This window comes from Oncorhynchus masou, chromosome 31, assembly GCF_036934945.1.
Source record: "Oncorhynchus masou masou isolate Uvic2021 chromosome 31, UVic_Omas_1.1, whole genome shotgun sequence".
NCBI classification, from domain to species: domain Eukaryota; kingdom Metazoa; phylum Chordata; class Actinopteri; order Salmoniformes; family Salmonidae; genus Oncorhynchus; species Oncorhynchus masou.
This window is the reverse complement of record NC_088242.1, coordinates 68,571,175-68,592,316: the sequence shown is the minus strand read 5'-3', so window position 1 is coordinate 68,592,316 and position 21,142 is coordinate 68,571,175. Positions and strand designations below refer to the sequence as shown.

Genomic DNA, 21,142 nt, shown 5'->3' with positions numbered 1-21,142 from the left:
TCAGAGGCAGAGGCAGTCTCTGATTGGGAACCATATTTAGGTAGCCATATTCCTTGGTTTATCTGTGGGTTATTGTCTATCTATTAGTTGCCTGTGTCAGCACCAGTGTTTATAGCGTCACGTTAGTTTGTGTAAGTGGTTCTTTAATAAAGAGGAATATATTCTCATCAAGCTGCGGCTTGGTCTCCTTGTGACACATGCAGATAAGAGGCAATCCGTAATTTTGATTAAGACATTAGAGAGAGCTAGGACGGACGTAACTTTAGAGGCAAAATGAAGAGGAGCAAATAGACCAAATTATTAGGGTGAGACACATGGCCTACTAACATTTTACTACACAATATACACTTATTACTTTCTTAGCTACAGTATACATATTTCCCTGGCATATTACAATTCATGCAGCAGCATACAATACATTTTTGGACTCACAATGTTCGTGCTGTGCTCACTTGAACAGGAAGGTGGTGCCGCGGGCCTCCGAGTTGTTTTGAGCGCAGCACAAATCATGCTTAATTGACAGCATGGCCAATGTTGAATGTTTATCATTTTAAACTTGGAAATGAGACCCTTAATCCCCGATATGGGACCACCACACAGCCACTGTCACTGATTCGTTCCACTCATTGTTGAATTTGCGATGTCCAACTTGTGTAATGTTTATGTCCAATGGTCGATGAGTACCGATACGTTTTACCTATAATTTATCTTTATTATTTATCTTCATATGACAAGGATTAAAAGGGATTTGCTAGTATATTGTCGACTTGATTCATGTGATGATTGCTAATTAAGATTGTGAAAGTATGATGTTGACATGATCAGTCCAATCAAAGCTACTGCACATATAACACGATTTTATCTGTGGCCAATGACCTTGAGCCTTCTTGGATGTGCACTTCTACCGCAGTAGCCAAGGGACAAACATTTTCACGGGTTACGGTCCAAACACTTAAAAGACTCACCCTCGTCCACTTTCCATTGCCTTATGCCCTTGGGGGAATCCCCGTTGCCATCTTGGCGGGCGTTCCAAATGATTAGCCAAGCAAGGGAAGTTTGCAACGCAAGCCCCTCAGCCCTCGTTTTTAGTCGGCTTTGCGAGTGTACAATTATGTTCACTCCTGGCCCCGAAACTCCCCATAATTCAATTTGCGACGATTGTACATCCGCTAACAAAAGTCTGCGAACACTTAAAAACAACATCAATGGCGAAGTCAGCATACAAGTGTAAGTAAAAACGAATGCAAATAAATTAGAAATTGTGCAACTAATGCACAAACACGTCTCGTAAAAAGTAAATGTGTTTTTGTTTGGTTATCTTTTGGAAATTGTCAAAATAAAACATTTTCCAGTTTGGCAGGCTAACGTTAGTTACCTAATTAATTTCCTTGCTCTCATACAGTAGGCGTATATTAATAATTATGTCTTTAATATTAGTAGACATGCACTCATAATTGACTGTAGCGCATATAAAGCACCCACAAGCTACCGGTGGCTGAAAACACAATAATCTCGGGATGAATTTCCGGCCAAGGGTGGTCCATTTAAAAATCATTCTTTCCAGAAGCCTGGCATTGCTTACATCTCTATCCTACAGTATATATATTTATTATGGTGACCTCTGAAATGGGATTCTTTAATTTCTGAACATCCCCACTCAGTCAAAATGTCATTGATTGATGATGAGATGTGTATGCAGTTTGAGAGGGGATGCACTAATGTAGGACTTACTATTAAACTTGGTTGTGTGGTGCAGTTTAAAAAAACAAATTAAAGTTTGTGTTGTGAAAATAAATACGTAATACCTATAAATGTTGTGTTTGATAATTCATCGCTCACTGCCTGAAGTGCTGCTGATTTGCATGAATGGGGAAGGTGAATTTGTTTAACATACTTATTGTGGAACGCGTTTGGGTCTTTGCATGTCAAAATATACACTTCAAATTAGCTTTTACTTTGACACGTAAAATAACACTTATATTCTAGAATGTTGTGTTCTGAATTTGTACGTTCAAGGCAAGCGCCACCACTACTATCAGTAGCTGTCAAAGTTGTACAAAATGTCTGCAAATAAGCAAACACCGGCCACGAACGATGCGTTTACAATACCACGTAATAGGGCATTATTTGTTCGACTGCAACGTCTGGGGTACCGAGCTTGCACCAATACAATCAGCCTGAAAACAATGACCACTAGAGACTGCAGTCATTTTCATTATTCTTAGGAATGATTTAGGAATCCTTGTGAGTAAGTATTAGCTAGATAGCCAGCTACTTAACCCTGTTGCCCAAAGCTAACCTTTATAAGGTGATTTCACACAGTCACAGTACCGCGATAAGATCTACAATGCTAATATTTGCGTAAACGCTTCACAGTTGTGTTCTGTCGGTGTCACTGAGTAGACTGGTACTTCATTCCATTGTTTCCCATTCCAACCTTGTTTAACATTATCTAATCTAAATATGCCATGATTCCAGCCAATTGTAACCTTCAGCATCACTTTCAAAGAGGTACCTTTATTTTGAAGGCAAACTGCAAATTCCACTATTATGCCTAATCCTTATTGTGGCTAGCTTCACAACCCATAACCAGGTCCGGTCGAGCATCATTAGCCACGTGAAGCAAACCCCAGTCAGCCTAGTGTGTGTATAGACATTCATATTGCACTGTACAACTTTACCTAAGGATTGGGGATCAATGAAATGGGCTATCAGTCTACTCAAAACCCAATATTTTTTTCCCCCAGTTAGTTAGAGTTATTAGACTCCAAAACATCAACCCAGTATTGTGTTTCCTTTGGAATAGTGTTCAATACACATAGGTTGACAAAAAATGTGTCTCAATTCACAGTTGTTTCAGAGTCCCGCAATTAGAGCTTCGACGCTAATGTTCTCTGCGTGTCACTGAGTAGACTGATACCCCATGTCATTGATCCACAATCCATAGGTAAGGCTGTACAGTGAAATAAGTATGCCCTCTATGCAATACTCCAGTGTGATTTCAAACAGATTTTTGTCAAATTAGAAAATTATTGTTGTTTGTTTATTTTCTATAACATTATAACCTCGTTTAGCATGATCTAATCAATTATGGCATAATTCTACTATTTGTATTCATTTGCATCACTGTCAATGACATACGTTTATTTTGAAGGCTAACCGCAAAATACACTATTGTAGCTATTCCTTATGGTGGCTAGCTTCACATACATGGACCCGACCACCATTAAATAAATAAGAACTCTCTTATACATTCGGGTTATTTTAGATGATGACACCTAGCTAGCTAACTATATAGCAACTGAAACAGATGTCGTTTTCTATGTTTTGGGGAAGAACATTGTTTGCATCCATGAACTAGCTAGCTTTCTTTTAAATGACCAGCACCGTAGGAGCGCAAAACAACTTTACCAGTGTCATAGCATACGTATTGATGAATTGTTGTGACATGAAATGTGAATGTGTAATCAATGTACAATATCTACGTAAAAAACAACATTTGAAAAAAATGTATGAAGGCGTTAAATTATTATGTGACGTGCAGTCATATTCGTGTCCTGATTGATTGGTCAAAAATCTTATTTGACATGTCAAATAGTGTTATTTGACGTGTATCGTTTTTGACAGCAAAGACCCAAACCGCGTTCCATTGCTTATAGCTTGAGGACGTGGCGGTTATTGACCAATCACAAGGCCGAAGCTTTCCTGAAGTGGACCAATGGACAAGCGGCATGGCACAAACGCATATGTAACGCTGTTGGCTGGTTGAATTTTTAGGACCGGAAACGATGGGTGTGTATCCGGAGTAGCTAGATATTCAAAATCGAAAGACTTTTCAGAAAGACCGGTGGTGAGTAAAGTATCTATTTCAGGGTTAGTAAATGCACAGTTCATCTATGCTTTCCCCCCCTGCTTAGTTATTGTAACATTACACACACACTGAAGTAGGCAGTGCAAATGACATCTCGCATTTAGTACAACAACTGATGTCTGGCTAGCTTGCAAACTGCACCGGTACCAAGGGTGTATTCATTACACCGATTCTGTTGCAAAACGCTTTTTAAACGGAAACAAACGGAACGTGGAGTGACGTACCTGAATTTGTTCGATAGAAATTCTTGTTTTACTCTGTTAGGTTCTTAAACGGTTTCCGTAATGAATACGTCCTAGCACTCACAAATTAGCTAGCTACCCTGTTTATTTTAGCCAGAAACGGTGAACCCACAGATGAGTAAGGGAAACTCCGAATTAGTTAAACTCAGGAAAGTCATGACGAATTCCTGTCAACTAAACGCACTGTCACAAACGATATTGTTGTGTAGTAAACCAAGTTAACTCTTCTCTCGCTCCTGTGTGTATGTGTGCCAGATTATGGAGCTGCGGCCGTTGGTCATGTGCTTTGCGCTGTGCGTGGTCTATGCCTTTAGTAAACCCACCATCGAGAAAAAGGACCGCGTCCACCATGACGACCCGCTTAGCAACCGCGACCATGAAGATGCAGAGAACTTTGATTACGACCACGAGGCGTTTCTAGGACAGGACGAGGCCAAGACCTTCGATCAGCTTACACCAGAGGAGAGCAAGGAGAGACTTGGGTAACACACTCTAGCAGCTACATTTGTATAGAATTGAGAAATTGATTTGTATAGAAAAGATGGTTTAACACGCCATCTCTCTCTCCCTACAGTATGTTGGTAGAGCATATAGATGAGGACAGGGATGGGTATGTGTCAGTAGAAGAGATGAAAAAGTGGATCAAACACAGTCAGAAGAGGTGGATCTATGAGGATGTGGACCGCCAGTGGAAAGGTCATGACCATAATGGAGATGGACTTGTGTCCTGGGAGGAGTACAAGAATGCTACATATGGATACATTATGGGTACGGAGGACACTCTGAAAGGAGTATAAGAATGTAATCTATGACTCCTGACCAGTGCCTTTTTTTTATTGGAAGGTCTGATTTTTCTAATTGGTGTGTGTGACCTTTTAGATGATCCAGACCCAGAGGATGGCTTCAGCTTCAGACAGATGATTTCACGTGATGAGAGGAGATTCAAAATGTCTGACCTGGATGCTGACCTGAAGGCCAATAAAGAGGAGTTTACAGCCTTCCTCCATCCTGAGGAGTACGACCATATGAAGGATATAGTTGTACTGGTAGGTTATAGACAATAAATAAAACATTTAAGTTGTTACTGCTGGGCTACCTTCAAACATCTTTGTGCCATCACCCTCCTGTAGGAGACCATGGAGGACATTGATAAGAATGGAGACGGCTTTATAGACCTGGAGGAGTACATAGGTAAGTTATAACATCTGGAGAAGTACATGGGTTATTTAATGCCTGCTATAATACATGGCGTTATTACACCTGGAGGAGGACATAGGTGCGATTTATAGCATCAGCAGAGCCCGAGTGGGTGAGAACAGAGAGCGGTTCATTAACATTTCTCTCCCTTCCTTTCCCTTCTCTCCCATCCTCAAGGTGACATGTATAACCAAGAGGGGGATCCGTCAGAGCCAGAGTGGGTGAGGACAGAGAGAGAACAGTTTACTGAGTTCAGAGACACAAACAAAGATGGCCGCATGGACAAGGAGGAGACCAAAGACTGGATCCTGCCTTCAGACTATGATCACGCAGAGGCAGAAGCCAAACACTTGGTCTACGAGTCAGATAATGACAAGGTATACACATGTTGATGTTTGAGCTAGTTGCCTGCGTTGTGTGTGTGCATTTAAGCAAATACTGAAACACTTATTTATTTATTCTCCCTTTGTAGGATGGCAAACTGACAAAGGCAGAGATCGTTGAGAAGTATGACCTCTTCGTTGGTAGCCAGGCTACTGACTTTGGAGAAGCCTTGGCAAGACACGATGAATTCTAACCCTTCTACTTCCCATACTGGGTTGGGCTCAATTCCAATTCAACTCAGTCATGGAATTTAAAATCTCAATTTTAAAGTAGCGCACTATATGGAGTGACATTTGAGATGGAGTTTTTCACTCTGATGCCAAGGACAATTTATTTGATTTCCTGGCCTATTATACACACTAGTGAATGCATTACTTTGTACTAAGTAGTACACAATCAGGACACCTTGTTCCAGCTCTGCCTCCACCACCCTCTCGGACAATGGAAAGGATATTTCCTTTGGCTTGTCTTTTTGTTTGCAGAGCAACTTTGTTATAAAAATTTAAAAAAAAAGATTTATAGAAGACAGTGTTTGTTCAAACAAGGTTACAAAAACAATATCGTGCATGCAATTATGTGCCGAACTGCGTGTTGGGGTCAATTCAGTGTTCAATTTAGGAAGTGAAATAAAATGTAATAGGAAACTAATTGAATTGATTTCAACCCTGGTGTGTGTGTATAGGGGCGGCAGGGTAGCCTAGTGGTTAGAGCGTTGGACTAGTAACCGGAGGTTGCAAGTTCAAATCCCCGAGCTGGCAAGTTACAATCTGTCGTTCTGCCCCTGAACAGGCAGTTAACCCACTGTTCCTAGGCCGTAACTGAAAATAAGAATTTGTTCTTAACTGACTTGCCTAGTTTAATAAAGGTAAAATATAAATAGCTGCGTGTGTATTCTGCTATGCACTGCTATTGGCTGATGCATGAAGATTTTCAGGCACACTCCTTGGATTACAACCACTAACCCTGGCAGGATTGGCCACTATGAAGGGGAGCTATAACAGGGGGGGGGCACTTCGAGTTGATACGCAGACCAGCAATGTGGCCAATCCTGCCAGGGTTAGTGGTGTAATCCAAGAGTGTGCCTCAATCTTCATGCATCGGCCAATAGCGGTCCTCTGTGACCCCTGTGTGCAGGTTTTAGTCCCTTGGTGATGCTTAATTAGGGGTTTCTCAACTTTAGTCCGAGAACCTCCTGGGTCATACATTTCTGATCTAGTCCCTGTATTTGCGCAACATATTCTGTGCTAGTACATATTCTGTGCTGGGACATCCTGTTTTATTTTGGAATCTGCTGAATTCTATGCTGTGCCACACTACACAATCATACACATACTACACTATGTTTGGAGGATTATTAAAGTCAGATTTCCCCTCAGGCTTCTTTAGTTATCGTTGTCATAACTGTATAATGCCCCTCACTGTATGACCATCTATAACCACTGTTATTGGTCTGGTTCAACTTGACTTAAACTCTCTGTTATAAGGGCTATTTAACACTGCCATAATATCATAAACAGTCATGACTGTTGGTGTAAAATCAGTTGTGATAAATTGACACAGTATGATTGTTTATGACATGTTATGTAGCCCTTATGACAGAGGCTTCTAGTAAAGTGTTTGCGTTGTTTTATATAATGTATATGATATAGCTGGGTTTTTTTTTACACACAATGCAGTGCCATGCCTGTCACTGGTGACTGCCCTGTACATACATTGTCACCTATTTGTCGACAGTGTGTGTGCTGTTACCAATCATATGGAGAAGTGTTTTTCTGATTAAAAGGATTTTGTGGAATACCGATGTGTGGGGTTGCTTTAATAGAAATATAATGAACCATTGGGTGCTATGTATTATATAGGGTGAAAAGTTTTAGACCAATCTAAATAAAATATCTGTTTCCACATATTTTAGAACCATCGGATCAACCAAGACGTTATATTAAATTATTATTCAGTTTCTTCTAAAAATGAAACTGGAATAGAAAGCTGTGGGTGTATCTAAATGAATGACCCTCTTATAGTGCCTCCAATCACAGAGTACATTTAAGCAATTAGGCACGAGGGTGTGTGGTACATGGCCAATATACCACAGCTAAGGGCTGTTCTGCACAATGCATCGCGTGCCTGGACACAGCTCTTAGCCCTGGTATATTGGCCATATATCACAAACCCCTGAGGTGCCTAATTGCTATTATAAACTGGTTACCAATGTAATTAGAGCATTAAAAAAAAAATGTTTTGCCATACCCGTGGTATACAGTCTGATAAACCACGGCTGTCAGCCAATCAGCATTCAGGGCTCAAACCACCCAGTTTATAATTCCCTATAAGACATGAATCAACACACAGATCAATACAACGTCCCTGTCCAACGAATCATCAGCAAGGTGAACAACAGAGTTGAAGTCACAATGCTCCACAGAGGTCTAAGCTCTATGTGTGTGTGTGTACAGTATGTGTGTGAATCTGCATCTCTATCTCTGGGTGGGGCCAGAACTTGATACCGGCGTTGCTGCAGAAACCGCATCCTACAGTTCTAATTCAGGCAGCAGCATCTATACATAGAGTCAATATGAGACAAAACGGTATCAACCACCGGAAACATAATGCATTCCGGTTTTCAGTATATGCACGCACAATCACACATACAGTAATGCCTATGTCATAAATGCATGCGCAGTTACACAGGGACATGTATACATTAATACCAGTCATCCAGTTGGAATGTAGATGTCTCCTGCTGAAGTCTCAGTATGCTAACATAGGAGAGGAAGGGAAAGAACAGCTTGAACACGGAGACTGAGCTGGAGGGAGACAACTCTGAGGTACACAAACACACACACACACACACACAGAGAGAGAGACATTGTGTAATATCAACTTTCTGTGGAGGGCTACACACAAACTTTTAATAAATAGCGAGGAGTAAAGCAACAACCTCTTGAGGATTTTTTTTGTTTTTGCCTAAAATGACATACCCAAATCTAACTGCCTGTAGCTCAGGCCCTGAAGCAAGGATATGCATATTCTTGGTACCATTTGAAAGGGAACACTTTGAACTTTGTGGAAATGTGAAAGGAATGTAGGAGAATATAACACAATAGATCTGGTAAAATATAATACAAAGAAAAAACAAAGCCGTTCTTTTGTATTTTCTTTCTACCATCGTCTTTGAAATGCAAGAGAAAGGGCATAATGTATTATTCCAGCCCAGGTGGAATTTAGATTTTGGCCACTAGATGACAGCAGTGTATGTGCAAAGATTTAGACTGATCCAATGAACCATTTCATTTCTGTTCAAAATTGTGTATCAAGACTGCCCAAATGTGCCTAATTTGCTTATCAATAACTTTTCATGTTCAAAACTGTGCACTCTCCTCAAACAATAGCATGGTATTATTTCACTGTAATAGCTACTGTAAATTGGACAGTGCAGCTAGATTAAGAAGAATGTAAGCTTTCTGCCAATATCAGATATGTCTATGTCCTGGGAAATTTTCTTGTTACTTACAACCTCATGCTAATCGCATTAGCCTACGTTAGGTCAACCGTCCCGTAGGGGTCCCACCGATCCTGAATACGGTTTATAACCTGTGTAGGTCTGCTGCTTAGTATGTATCAGGTTTTCTGTGTGTTTGTGTGTGTGTCCTGTAGCCCCTAAAGGATGAGGGTGACACAGAGACTGGATTGACTGGCAGGGAGGAGGAGCCTAAAGAGGAAGTGAAGTTAGGCAGACTGGAGTTCTCATTGAACTACAACTTCAAAGAGAACACGGTGAGAACTCCTTGTTCGATCCCTGCTCTAACACATCTGATTCTGCTAACCAATGTCCTGCGGAGCAGGAACAAGGAGTTCTCACCGTGTTCTCTGAGTACCAAATATTATTCCATCAGACACATGCTATAGCTGTGGGTCTTCTCCATACCGTCTGCCCCCCTTTTCCCCCCTTTCCCGTTTATAGATGGTAGTAGGTATCCTGCAGGCTTGTGATGATGTGGGGGGAAGTTCAGACCCGTATGTTAAACTCTACCAGACAAGAAGAGGAAGTTTGAGACTAAAGTCCACAGGAAGACACACAACCCAACCTTCAATAAGACTTTCACCTTCAAGGTAGCCTAACCATAACCCCTAATCTCCAACCTCTGACCTCTAAACCCTAACCCTGACCCCACATTCAACAACATTTTTGTGTGTGTGTGTCTGTGTGCATGCGTGCGTGTGTGTGTGTGTGTGTGTATATATACTGTATGTGTATGTAGGTACTGTACAGTGAGCTGGGAGGCAGGACTCTGGTGATGACAGTGTATGACTTTGACCGTTTCTCTAAACATGACGCGATTGGAGCACTACGAGTACCAATGTGCAGCCTGGACTTCAGTCAGATGATACATGAGTGGCGGGAGCTGAAGAAGGCAGAGAAAGAGGAGGTGAGAATGGAGAGACCAGGAGGATAGACAGAGTAAAAAAGAGAGAAGGAAGAAATATATAGGAAAGAAAGTCACAAAGCACTTACCTCTGGCACTCTCTCTCTCCAGTCAGAGCAGCTGGGTGATATCTGTCTGTCTCTGAGATATGTTCCTACAGCAGGGAAATTAAGCATCGTTGTCCTCGAGGCAAAAAAAACAAAAGAAGATGGACGTAGGAGGACTGTCGGGTGAGCTGGGTGTGTGTGAGTGTGAGAGAGAGACAGAGAGAGAGAGAGAGAGAGAGAGAGAGAGAGAGAGAGAGAGAGAGAGAGAGAGAGAGAGAGATAGAAAGAGAGAGAGAGAGACAGAGAGAGAGAGAGAGAGAGAGAGACAGAGAGAGACAGAAAGTGAGAGTGTTTTTGTGTTAGGTTGATCTCTGTCTCCTCTGTTAGACCCCTATGCAAAGATCCACCTACTGCAGAATGGAAAAAGACTGAAGAAGAAAAACAGCATCAAGAAGAACACTCTCATCCTTACTGCAATGAGTCCTTCAGCTTTGAGGTGCCCTTCGACCAGATAAAGGTACACCCCCCCCCCCACCCACACACACACTCTCTCTCTCTCTCTCCCTCTCTCTCACTTATCCCTTACAATGAATTCCTTTATGATTGATCAACCCTTCAAGCAGAGGTCTGTGTTTCTCTGTGTGTAGAAGGTGCAGGTAGAAGTGACAGTGTTGGACTATTGGGGAGAATGATGCCGTCATTGGTCAGACATGCTGGCCAACCCCCGCAGACCCATCGCCCAATGGCATGGCCTCAAAACTGAGGATCAAGTCAACGCTGAACTGGCTGCCAGGAAGTGATGTCACATTACTAGGCAGCTCTATGTAGCAGACTGACTTTGCCCTCCTACCCACCACAGGAGGTTGGTGGCACCAAATTGGGGAGGGCGTGCTCGTGCTAACGGCTAATGCGGAATCAGTGGAATGGTATCAAACACATCAAACACATGGTTTCCAGGTGTTAGATGCCATTCCAGTCACTCCCTTCCGACCATTATTATGAGCTGTCCTCCCCTCAGCAGCCTCTACTGCTGCCCACTTACCCACTCCAAAATACCTGATACCCATCCACCACTCATGAACCCTCATCAGCAATCCCACTCCTTAACCCCCCAATACTTTACTGGTATGCAACCCTATCAAGCCTTACTCAACCCCCACTAACTTTCTAACAATACCACCACTCGTGCCACCCAAAACCCCCTCCTCGACTGTTTAAAGAATTTAAGACGCATTATGTATCCAGGACATTAACATGTATATCATGATAATACTATTAAACATGTACATTATACTATGTTATTAAACATTCAGAGATTTTTGCTCGTGTCCATTTTCACTCATATCAGATAGGCATACATCAATGGCCAGCAGAGGGAGTCCAAGTCTTACACACACACACACACACACACACACACACACACACACACACACACACACACACACACACACACACACACACACACACACACACACACACACACACACACACACACACACACACACATATATACACATATACAATCTAATTTATAATTTTATTAAAGTTAAATTACTGTCTCTAAAGTAAGACTATATTTGTAATCATAAGTAGGCCCTACAGTCAATTTATTTGTTGCATTTGTGTCCTAAACTCAGAGAATCTCTCTAACTTGCAGGTAGCCCACTATTCTCCTGTGGATACTGCAATCAGGGATCCTTGGAACATCCATACCCATACTCTAACCTTAACCCCTACCCTACCCTTAACCTTAACCATAACCCTTACCTAACCATAACCCTTACCTAACCCTAACCTTACTTCAACCATTTTAAATGTCAACTTCAATGGGGTAGGGACAGTGGTTGAAAAAGTACCCAATTATAGTTAAAGTAAAGTTACCTTCATAGAAAATGACTTAAAAGTCAGTCACCGAGTGAAATACTACTTGAGCAAATGTCTAAAAATATTTGGTTTTAAATATACAGTACCAGTCAAAAGTTTTGACACACCTACTCATTCCAGGGGTTTTCTTTATTTTTTACCTTTTTCTACATTGTTGAATAATAGTGAAGACATCAAAACTATGAAATAACACATACGGAATCATGTAGTACCAAAAAAAGTGTTAAACAAATCAAAATATATTTTATATTTGAGATTCTTCAAAGTAGTGACCCTTTACCTTGATGACAGCGTTGCACACTCTTGGCATTCTCTCAACCAGCTTCACCTGGCTTTTCCAACAATATTGAAGGATGCAATGTTGTTCCCTATTAAAATATATTTTGATTTGTTTAACACTTTTTTGGTTACTACATGATTCCATGTGTTATTTCATAGTGTTGATGTCTTCACTATTATTCTTCAATGTAGAAAATAGTCAAAAATAAATAAAAACCTTTGAATGAGTAGGTGTGTCCAAAGTTTTGACTGGTACTGTATATGTACTGTTTAGTGACTTAAGTATCAACAGTAGATGCAATTAAGAAAAATATACTTATCTATCAGAAGTAAAAGTATAGCAGATAGCCAGCGGCATACTCCAACACTCAGACATCATTTAGAAATTAAGTACTTGTGTTTAGTGAGTCTGCCAGGTCAGATGCAATAACGATGACCATAGCAATACTTTAAACTATTTTTACTTCAGTACTTTACACCACTTTCAGTCGGTTTGATGTCACCAGTTTTACACAAAAATCATGCGCTCCCACCGCACCTGCGCGAAGGTGAACTCGTGACCTCGTCATCCATCCGAGTTGCACACTCAGCTATGTGCGCGTGGAAGTGAACCGCGGGAAGTCCGGTAACGAACAGAGACCCTCCTCTACTCTCTGGTCTGTCCTGTGAAATGTTCCGTTAACCTTCGGGTGGATGAGCTCTGAGATGAACGGTCCACGTAGAGTAATACTGGTCCTTCTTTCGTGGTGTTCAGTTCTCCAGCTGCTGACAGCACACGGTGAGTCTCCCAGCGACACACGCGCATCATATCAAAATGCATAACTTAGATGAGTACTATAACCTTTACTGTTTCAACATAAACGTTTGACGTTCTAAGAGTGATTCCAAAAATGTCAAAGAGAGAGCAGAAAACTAGCACCAGTGTTGTATGCGCGAGACATTTTTGAAAAGTTCATTTTTTGCTGTTTTAACCTTAGGAAATATCGGATGATAGGCAAATTGTACTGTTCACGTTTGAAATGTGGGTTTCAACCCCCCGCAGTGACATCGTTATGGCCTTGGGGAATTATGATTGACAAATGTTTTCCTTTGGATAGGAATACATTAGAGCTGATACTGTCTTTTAAATTATTCAGAGGTGTAGCCTAAATTGTTGCTGTTCAATAATGTGCTCCAGCGACTCTAAATTCGAACGTTTAACTTAATACATTTTATATCTTTTGTCGACTTGTGGTATATATGTGATGATATTTTATGTGTTGTGATAGTGCAATGAAGTAATACTTTTGATGGTGTGTGAGGTTTTACTGATGATTTTTTGTTGTGTTCAGCAGCTCAGAGCCAACTGACAGAGACAGACAGTAGACTACAGAGGTAAGAAGAGGAGAGGAAGCGAGAAACATTCATAATCTCAGGGGATTCATTAATTCAATGTCATGGCTAAACTGATGCATGTGTGTGTTTGGTTTGGATGTATTCAAGTGGTCAAAAGTGCACTTAACTTCAGTTTGCATGTTTCTCCTCATAATGAATGTATATCTCCCTGTGCCGTGTGTGTGTGTGTGTGTGTGTGTGTGTGTGTGTGTGTGTGTGTGTGTGTGTGCGTGTGTACGTGCGTGCGTGCGTGCAGGAGGGCTAATGCACTGCGGAGGAAACGGGATCTCCTAGGGGAGGAGGTAGGCACACTACACCTAAGAGAAGCAGATGAGGTCAGGGCATACACACACACAACACCCTGACAAGCACAAAGACGCCTTTGTAGGACACACACACATACACATACATACACTGGTGCAAATACACACAGGGGTAGAGATACACATTTACTACACATGTTTGTGCATGTGTGTGTGATCATCAGTGTTCTCTTCTCACCAGACATTCAGTCCACTTCTCTCTGAAGCAACTCTCCCTCGCAGTGTTCTACACAATTACACCGCCCGCGATGCCTCATCAGGTACACACACACACACCACACACACACACACACACACACACACACACACACACACACACACACACACACACACACACACACACACACACACACACACACACACACACACACACACACACAGTGCCTAAAGTGCCTTGCCTTCAGAAAGTATTCACACCCCTTGAATTTAAAATTGATAACATTTTGATTTTGTGTCACTTGCTAGACACAATACCTCATTATGACACCTCATAAGGTCGAAGTGCAATTACTGTATGCTTTTAGACATTTTTACAAATTAATTCAAAATTAAAATCTGAAATGTCTTGAGTCAATAAGTATTCTATCCCTTTATTATGGCAAGCTTAAATAAGTTCAGGAGTAAAAATGTGCTTCTTTGGGATTGTTGAGCTAACGTATGCTAATGCTATTAGCATGAGGTTGTAAGTAACAAGGACATTTCCCAGGACGACCTAGACATATCTGATATTGGCAGAAATCTTAAATTCTTGTTAATCTAACTGCACTGTCCAATTTACAGTAGCTTTACAGTGAAAGAATACCATGCTATTGCTTGAGGAGAGCGCACAGTTTTGAACATGAAAAGTTATTATTAATAAACAAATTAGGCACATTTGGGCAGTCTTGATACAACATTTAAACAGAAATGCAATGGTTCACTGGATCAGTCTAAATCTTTGCACATACACTGCTGACATCTAGTGGCCAAAATCTAAATTGCACCTGGGCTGGAATAGTACATTATGGCCTTTCTCTTGCATTTCAAAGACGATGGTCCAAAAATTGCAAAAGAACGGTTGGTTCTTTCTTTGTATTATCTTTTACCAGATCTGTGTAATATTCTCCTACATTCCTTCACATTTCCACAATGTTCAAAGTGTTTCCTTTCAAGTGGTACCAATAATATGTATATCCTTGCTTCAGGGCCTGAGCTACAGGCAGTTAGATTAGGGTATGTCATATTAGGCGGAAAAAAAGAAAAAAAAAGGTGCGGATATTTAAGAAGTTCAAGTCACATAATAGTTTGCATATATTGAAGGCTCCTCAAAGGAGGAAGGGGAGGACCATCCGCCTCAGTGAATTTCATTAAAAAAATATAGTGAAACATAAAAAAGTTATCCTTTTTAGATAAAATCATGCTAAATATATTCACATCACCAAATAATTTATTAAAACACACTGTTTCAATGTCTACATTACCCTCAACATCACTCTCTGTGGTAGCGCCATGATGTAGCCAGAGGACAGTTAGTTTCCTTCCTCCTCTGGGTACATTGACTTTAATACAAAACCCAGGAGGGTCATGTTTTTCACCCCTTCCATTGACTTGCACAGTAATTATGATATCCTCCGGGGGATGTCCTCCAACTTGCAGCATGAACTGACATGTTTCCCACCCAATCAACGAATCATAGAATGAATCTAGTACTGAAAGCATAAGCTATAGATAGCTAGTACTGCAGTGCATAACATGAGGTGAGTAGTTAACACAAATAGAGAGAAAGTCAATCGTTGAACAGTTTTGAGAGAGATATTTTTTAAACTTTCATTACTTAGCTATAAAATGCAGCTAGCTAGTTTAGCCTACTCAAACACCCAGTGGTGGAAAAAAGTACCCAATTTTCATACTTAAGTAAAAGTAAAGTTACTGTGGTATACCGTGGGTGCAAAAAAGTACCCAGTGTAAAATTTTACTTGAGTAAAATTCTGAAAGTATTTGGTTTTAAATATACTTCAGTATCAAAGTAAATATAATTGCTAAAATTTACTTAAGTATCAAAAGTACAAGTATAACCCATATAATAAGCAAAGCAGAGCTAGAGGCACACTCCAACACTATAATTTACAAACAAAGCATGTGTTTAGTGATCCGCCAGATAAGAGGCAGTAGGATGACCAGGGATGTTCTCTTGATTAAGTGTGTGAATTAGACAATTTTCATGTCATGCTAAGCATTCAAAATGTAACATATTTTTATGCGTCAGGGAAAATATATGGAGTAAAAAGTACATACTTTTCTTTAGGAATGTAGTGATGTAAAAGTATAAAAAATATAAATAGTAAAGTAAAGTACGGATACCCCAAAAAATGGCTTAAGTAATACTTTAAAGTATTCAAACAGAGAGGGATGCTATGTTAGCTAGCTGGCTATAGTTATCCAACACTGGAACTCTTCCAAGTCAAGGTAAGCTTTTGGTTTTATTATTTTATTGCAACTGGGGCCCGGCGAGGTAACTGCTTAACTGCTTGCTGTACACTGTACTGCATGATTGTAGCGGGTTTACTAACACGTCAGGTCTAGAAACTAGAAGCTATCTTGACTAGGCAGCGTGTAGCGGTTATCGCTTATGGCATGAAGGTTTTGCTTGGAAATGTTTTTTTACCTGGTCACAGACAGTTGTTGTGTTGTCCACTGAAGTCCACAAGCGAAGGGAAAAGATTATACAAAGATCAATGTTATCATGCTGTTTGTATGTGGCTGCTATGAAAGTGAACTGTATTTGTGGGTGATCAGGGATGTGTTGATTCATTCTGCCGATTCTGTTGAAAAACTTTTCTTATACGGAAGCAAATACAACAAAACAGGAATAAACATATCTGAATTTGTCCAAGAGAAACTCTCTTTTGCAACTGCTTGGAGTAATGATTACACCCTAGATCAGCTAGATGCAGGCAAGAGTGGGCAAGGTGTTATTGAATGTGTTTGTCTGTCACCTAGAATACTATACTTTTTCTTTCGCCCTGTGTACCCTAATAATGGCGCCGGAGGGGATAGATGCCGTTTTACGGGCTCCTAACCAACTGTGCTCTTTATTTATTTTTTTCACGTTATTTGTAACTTATTTTGTACATGATGTTGCTGCTACCGTCTCTTATGAAAAGAGCTTCTGGACATCAGTACAGCGATTACTCACTTCGAACTGGACAAAGATTTTTTCTTTAACAAGTCCGACACAAAGGACATGCTGCTTTCTCGAGACCATGCCCAAATCCCCATCATTCACGTGAAAAAAAGACGGAGAAAAATGGGGTGGAGGTCATGGTGCCTGCCTTGTGAGAATTCGTAAGCGAGTGAGTAAACCTCTAGGGGCTACAAGAATGATCAGATTAATATTGCCATTGAGAAAATTCTAAACAAAATGAGACATGACCTTTTTCAAGGTCAGTCTCACAAATAATATTGCCATTGAGAAAATTCAAAACAAAACGAGACATGACCTTTTTCAAGGTCAGTCTCGCAAAAAGACGCATTCTTGTGTTCTAACTACCCTTGTGGTAAAAATTATGTAGGTAAAACAAAGCGCAAATTAAAAGTGTGTATCTCAGAGCATCGTAGCACCATTAGGTGTAAAAACTTTACTTACCCAGTTGCGGCCCACTTCTTGGAGGCAGGCCACTCGATTTCGTCTTTGCGTTATATTGGCATCGAACATGTCACCCTCCCTAATAGAGGGGGTGACCTTGATCATTTATTGTTAAAACGAGAGGCTGCCTGGATCTTTAACTTAAAGACCCTTGCGCCCTTCGGTCTCAACGTAGACTTTGATCTGAAGCCATTCTTGTGATTATTGTGACTTTGCCATTGTAATTGTTTGTAAGCTTGTGTAGTCAAATGAATTTATGATCGTATGCTATCCATTTGTTGTTTGTATGCTGTTCTTTGTATGACATTTTAATATTTGATAATTAACCAATGATATTAGGCCACTCTTGGCCATGTTTACAGACACCTGTGTCTTTTGACACTACATAAACGAGTCATCCCGCAGTGTTTGTGATTATACTCTGATGAAGACAGCTTGGCTGTCGAAACGTTGGTAATTACATTTTTGCATCTGAGCTCCTAGAGTGTGCGGCTCTTTTATTTTCAAGTTTTCTACTCCGCTAGCCAGCACCTCGCCTAAATAGGTGTGCGTTTCTTTGTCTTCTAGATTGAGGAGTACACCACCTCAGTCAATGGTTTCATCAATAAGTGCATCAATGACTCATCCCCACATTGACTGGTCATACATATCCCAACCAGAAGCCATGGATAACAGGCAACATCCGCAATGAGCTAAAGGGTAGACCTGCCACTTTCAAGGAGCGGAAGACTAATCTGGACGCTTATAAGAAATCCTGCTACGCTCTCAGACAAACCATCAAACAGGCGTCAATACAGAACTAAGATTGAATTTTACTACACTGGCTCTGATGCTTGTCAGATGAGGCAGGGCTTGCAAACTATTACGGACTACAAAGGGAAACCCAGCCGTGAGCTGCCCAGTGACGCGAGCCTGCCAGAAGAGCTTAATGCCTTTTATGCTCGCTTCTAAACAAGCAACACTGAAGCATGCATGAGAACACCAGCTGTTCCGGACGACTGTGTAATCATGCTCTCCGTAGCCGATGTGAGCAAGACCTTTTAACAAGTCAACATTCACAAAGCCTCGGGGCCAGACGGATTACCAGGACGTGTACTCAAAGCTCGTGCGGACCAACTGGCAAGTGTCTTCACTGACATTTTCAACCTCTCCCTGACCGAGTCTGTAAAACCTACATGTTTCAAGCAGACCACCTTAGTCCATGTGCCCAAGAAAGTGAAGGTAACCTGTCACAATAGTGGTCGGCCTGATCACCGACAACGATGAGACAGCCTATAGGGAGGAGGTCAGAGACCTGACAGTGTGATGCCAGGACAAAGACCTCTCCCTCAATGTGAGCATGACAAAGGAGCTGATCGTGCACGACAGGAAAAGGTGGGCCTAACCGGCCCCCGTTAACATCGACAGGGCTGTAGTGGAGCGGATCAAGAGTTTCAAGTTCCTTGGTATCCACATCACCGACGAACTATCATGGTCCAAACACACCAAGACAGTCGTGAAGAGGGCACGACAACACCTTTTCCCTCTTCGGAGACTGAAAATATTTGACACGGTGGTCCCCAGATCCTCAAAAAGTTATACAGCTGCACCATCGAGAGCATCCTGACCGGTTGCATCACCACCTGGTGTGGCAACTGCTGGTGTGGCAATGGCTCGTCACCTTAAGGTGCTACATAGGGTAGTGTGCACGGCCCAGTACGTCACTGGGGCTAAGCTTCCTGCCATCCAGGACATATATACTAGGTGGTGTCAAAGGAAGGGACAAAAATTTGCCTAAGTCTCCATCCACCCTAGTCATAGACTGTTCTCTCTGCTACCGCACGGAAAGCGGTACCAGAGCGCCAAGTCTAGAACCAAAATGCCCCTTAACAGCTTCTACCCCCAAGCCATAAGACTGCTGAACAATTAATCAAATGGCCACCTGGACTATTTACATTGACACCCCCTTATTTTTACACTGCTGCTACTCGCTGTTTCTTATCTATGGACAGTCACTTTACCACTACCTACATGTACAAATTACCTCAACTAACCTGTACCCCCGCACATTGACTAGGTACTGTTACCCCCTGTTTGTAGCCTCGTTATTGTTATTTTATTGTGTTACTTTATTTGTTATTTTTTTTAACTTTAGTTTATTTAGTTTTATATTTTCTGAACTCTATTTCTTGAACTGCATTGTTCAGAATGGGAAATATCAGAATAATATTACAGAGAATTATTTATTTCAGCTTTTATTTATTTCATCACATTCCCAGTGGGTCAGAAGTTTACATACACTCAATAAGTATTCGGTAGCATTGCCTTGAAATTGTTTAACTTGGGTCAAACGTTTGGGGTAGCCTTCCACAAGCTTCCCACAATAAGTTGGGTGAATTTTGGCCCATTCCTCCTGACAGAGCTGGTGTAACTGAGTCAGGTTTGTCGGCCTTCTTGCTCGTACACACTTTAACAGTTCTGCCCACAAATGTTCTATAGGATTGAGGTCAAGGCTTTGTGATGGCCACTCCAATACCTTGACTTTGGTGTCCTTAAGCGATTTTGCCACAACTTTGGAAGTATGCTTGGGGTCATTGTCCATTTGGAAGACCAATTTGCAACCAAGCTTTAACTTCCTGACTGATGTCTTGAGATGTTGCTTCAATATATCCACATACTTTTCCTCACTCATGATGCCATCTATTTTGTGAAGTGCACCAGTCTGTCCTACAGCAAAGCACCCCCACAACATGATGCTTCCACCCCCGTCCTTCACGGTTGGGATGGTATTCTTTGGCCTGCAAGCCTCTTCCTTTTCCTGCAAACATAATGATGGTCATTATGGCCAAACAGTTCTATTTTTGTTTCATCAGACCAGAGAACATTTCTCCAAAAAGTACAATCTTCGTCCACATGTGCAGTTGCAAACCATAGTCTGGCTTTTTTTATGACGGTTTTGGAGCAGTGGCTTCTTCCTTGCTGAGTGGCCTTTCAGGTTGATTTAGGACTTGTTTTACTGTGGATATAGAAACATTTGTACCTGTTTCCTCCAGCATCTTCACAAGGTCCTTTGCTGTTGTTCTGGGATTGATTTGCACTTTTCGCACAAAAGTATGTTCATCTCTAAGAGACAGAACGCGTCTCCTTCCTGATCAGTATGATGGCTGCATGGTCCAATGGTGTTTATACTTGCGTACTATTGTTTGTACAGATAAACGTGGTACCTTCAGGCGTTTGGAAATTGCTCCCAAGGATGAACCAGACTTGTGGAGGTCTACAATTGTTTTCCTGATTCCTGAAGTCTTGGCTGATTTTTTTTTTGATTTCCCCATGATGTCAAGCAAAGAGGCACTGAGTTTGATGGTAGACCTTGAAATACATCCACAGGTACGCCTCCAGTTGACTCAGTTGATGTCAATTAGCCTATCAGAAGCTTGTTAAGCCATGACATAATTTTCTGGAATTTTCCAAGCTGTTTAAAGGCACAGTGTATGTTAACTTCTGACCCACTGG

The 21,142-nt window shown here is 41.3% G+C and overlaps 2 protein-coding genes and 1 pseudogene across 3 annotated transcripts in view; all 3 read left to right on the top strand.

Moving 5' to 3' along the window:
• Positions 1-3,743: 3,743 nt before the first annotated feature.
• On the top strand, positions 3,744-7,489 carry LOC135524334 (calumenin-B). Of its 2 annotated transcripts, none has more exons than XM_064951791.1 (7): positions 3,744-3,850; positions 4,369-4,595; positions 4,688-4,881; positions 4,993-5,159; positions 5,244-5,304; positions 5,488-5,687; positions 5,783-7,489. In XM_064951791.1, the coding sequence occupies exons 2-7, from the start codon at positions 4,372-4,374 to the stop codon at positions 5,885-5,887; spliced, it is 951 nt and encodes a 316-aa protein (XP_064807863.1). In that variant the 5' UTR covers positions 3,744-3,850; positions 4,369-4,371; the 3' UTR covers positions 5,888-7,489. The 2 variants fall into 2 exon arrangements, with proteins under 2 accessions (XP_064807863.1, XP_064807864.1); XM_064951792.1 differs by having other exon boundaries at positions 3,774-3,873.
• Positions 7,490-8,027: 538 nt separating this feature from the next.
• LOC135524994 (synaptotagmin-1-like) lies at positions 8,028-10,965 on the top strand (annotated as a pseudogene).
• A 2,068-nt stretch (positions 10,966-13,033) lies between these two features.
• LOC135524993 (otogelin-like protein) overlaps positions 13,034-21,142 on the top strand; it is a 64,428-nt gene continuing 56,319 nt past the window's right edge. Inside the window, exons 1-4 of the mRNA XM_064952790.1 lie at positions 13,034-13,106; positions 13,660-13,702; positions 13,959-14,004; positions 14,207-14,285. Coding sequence (XP_064808862.1) covers positions 13,034-13,106; positions 13,660-13,702; positions 13,959-14,004; positions 14,207-14,285 — 241 coding nt within the window. The remainder of the gene's footprint in view (positions 13,107-13,659; positions 13,703-13,958; positions 14,005-14,206; positions 14,286-21,142) is intronic.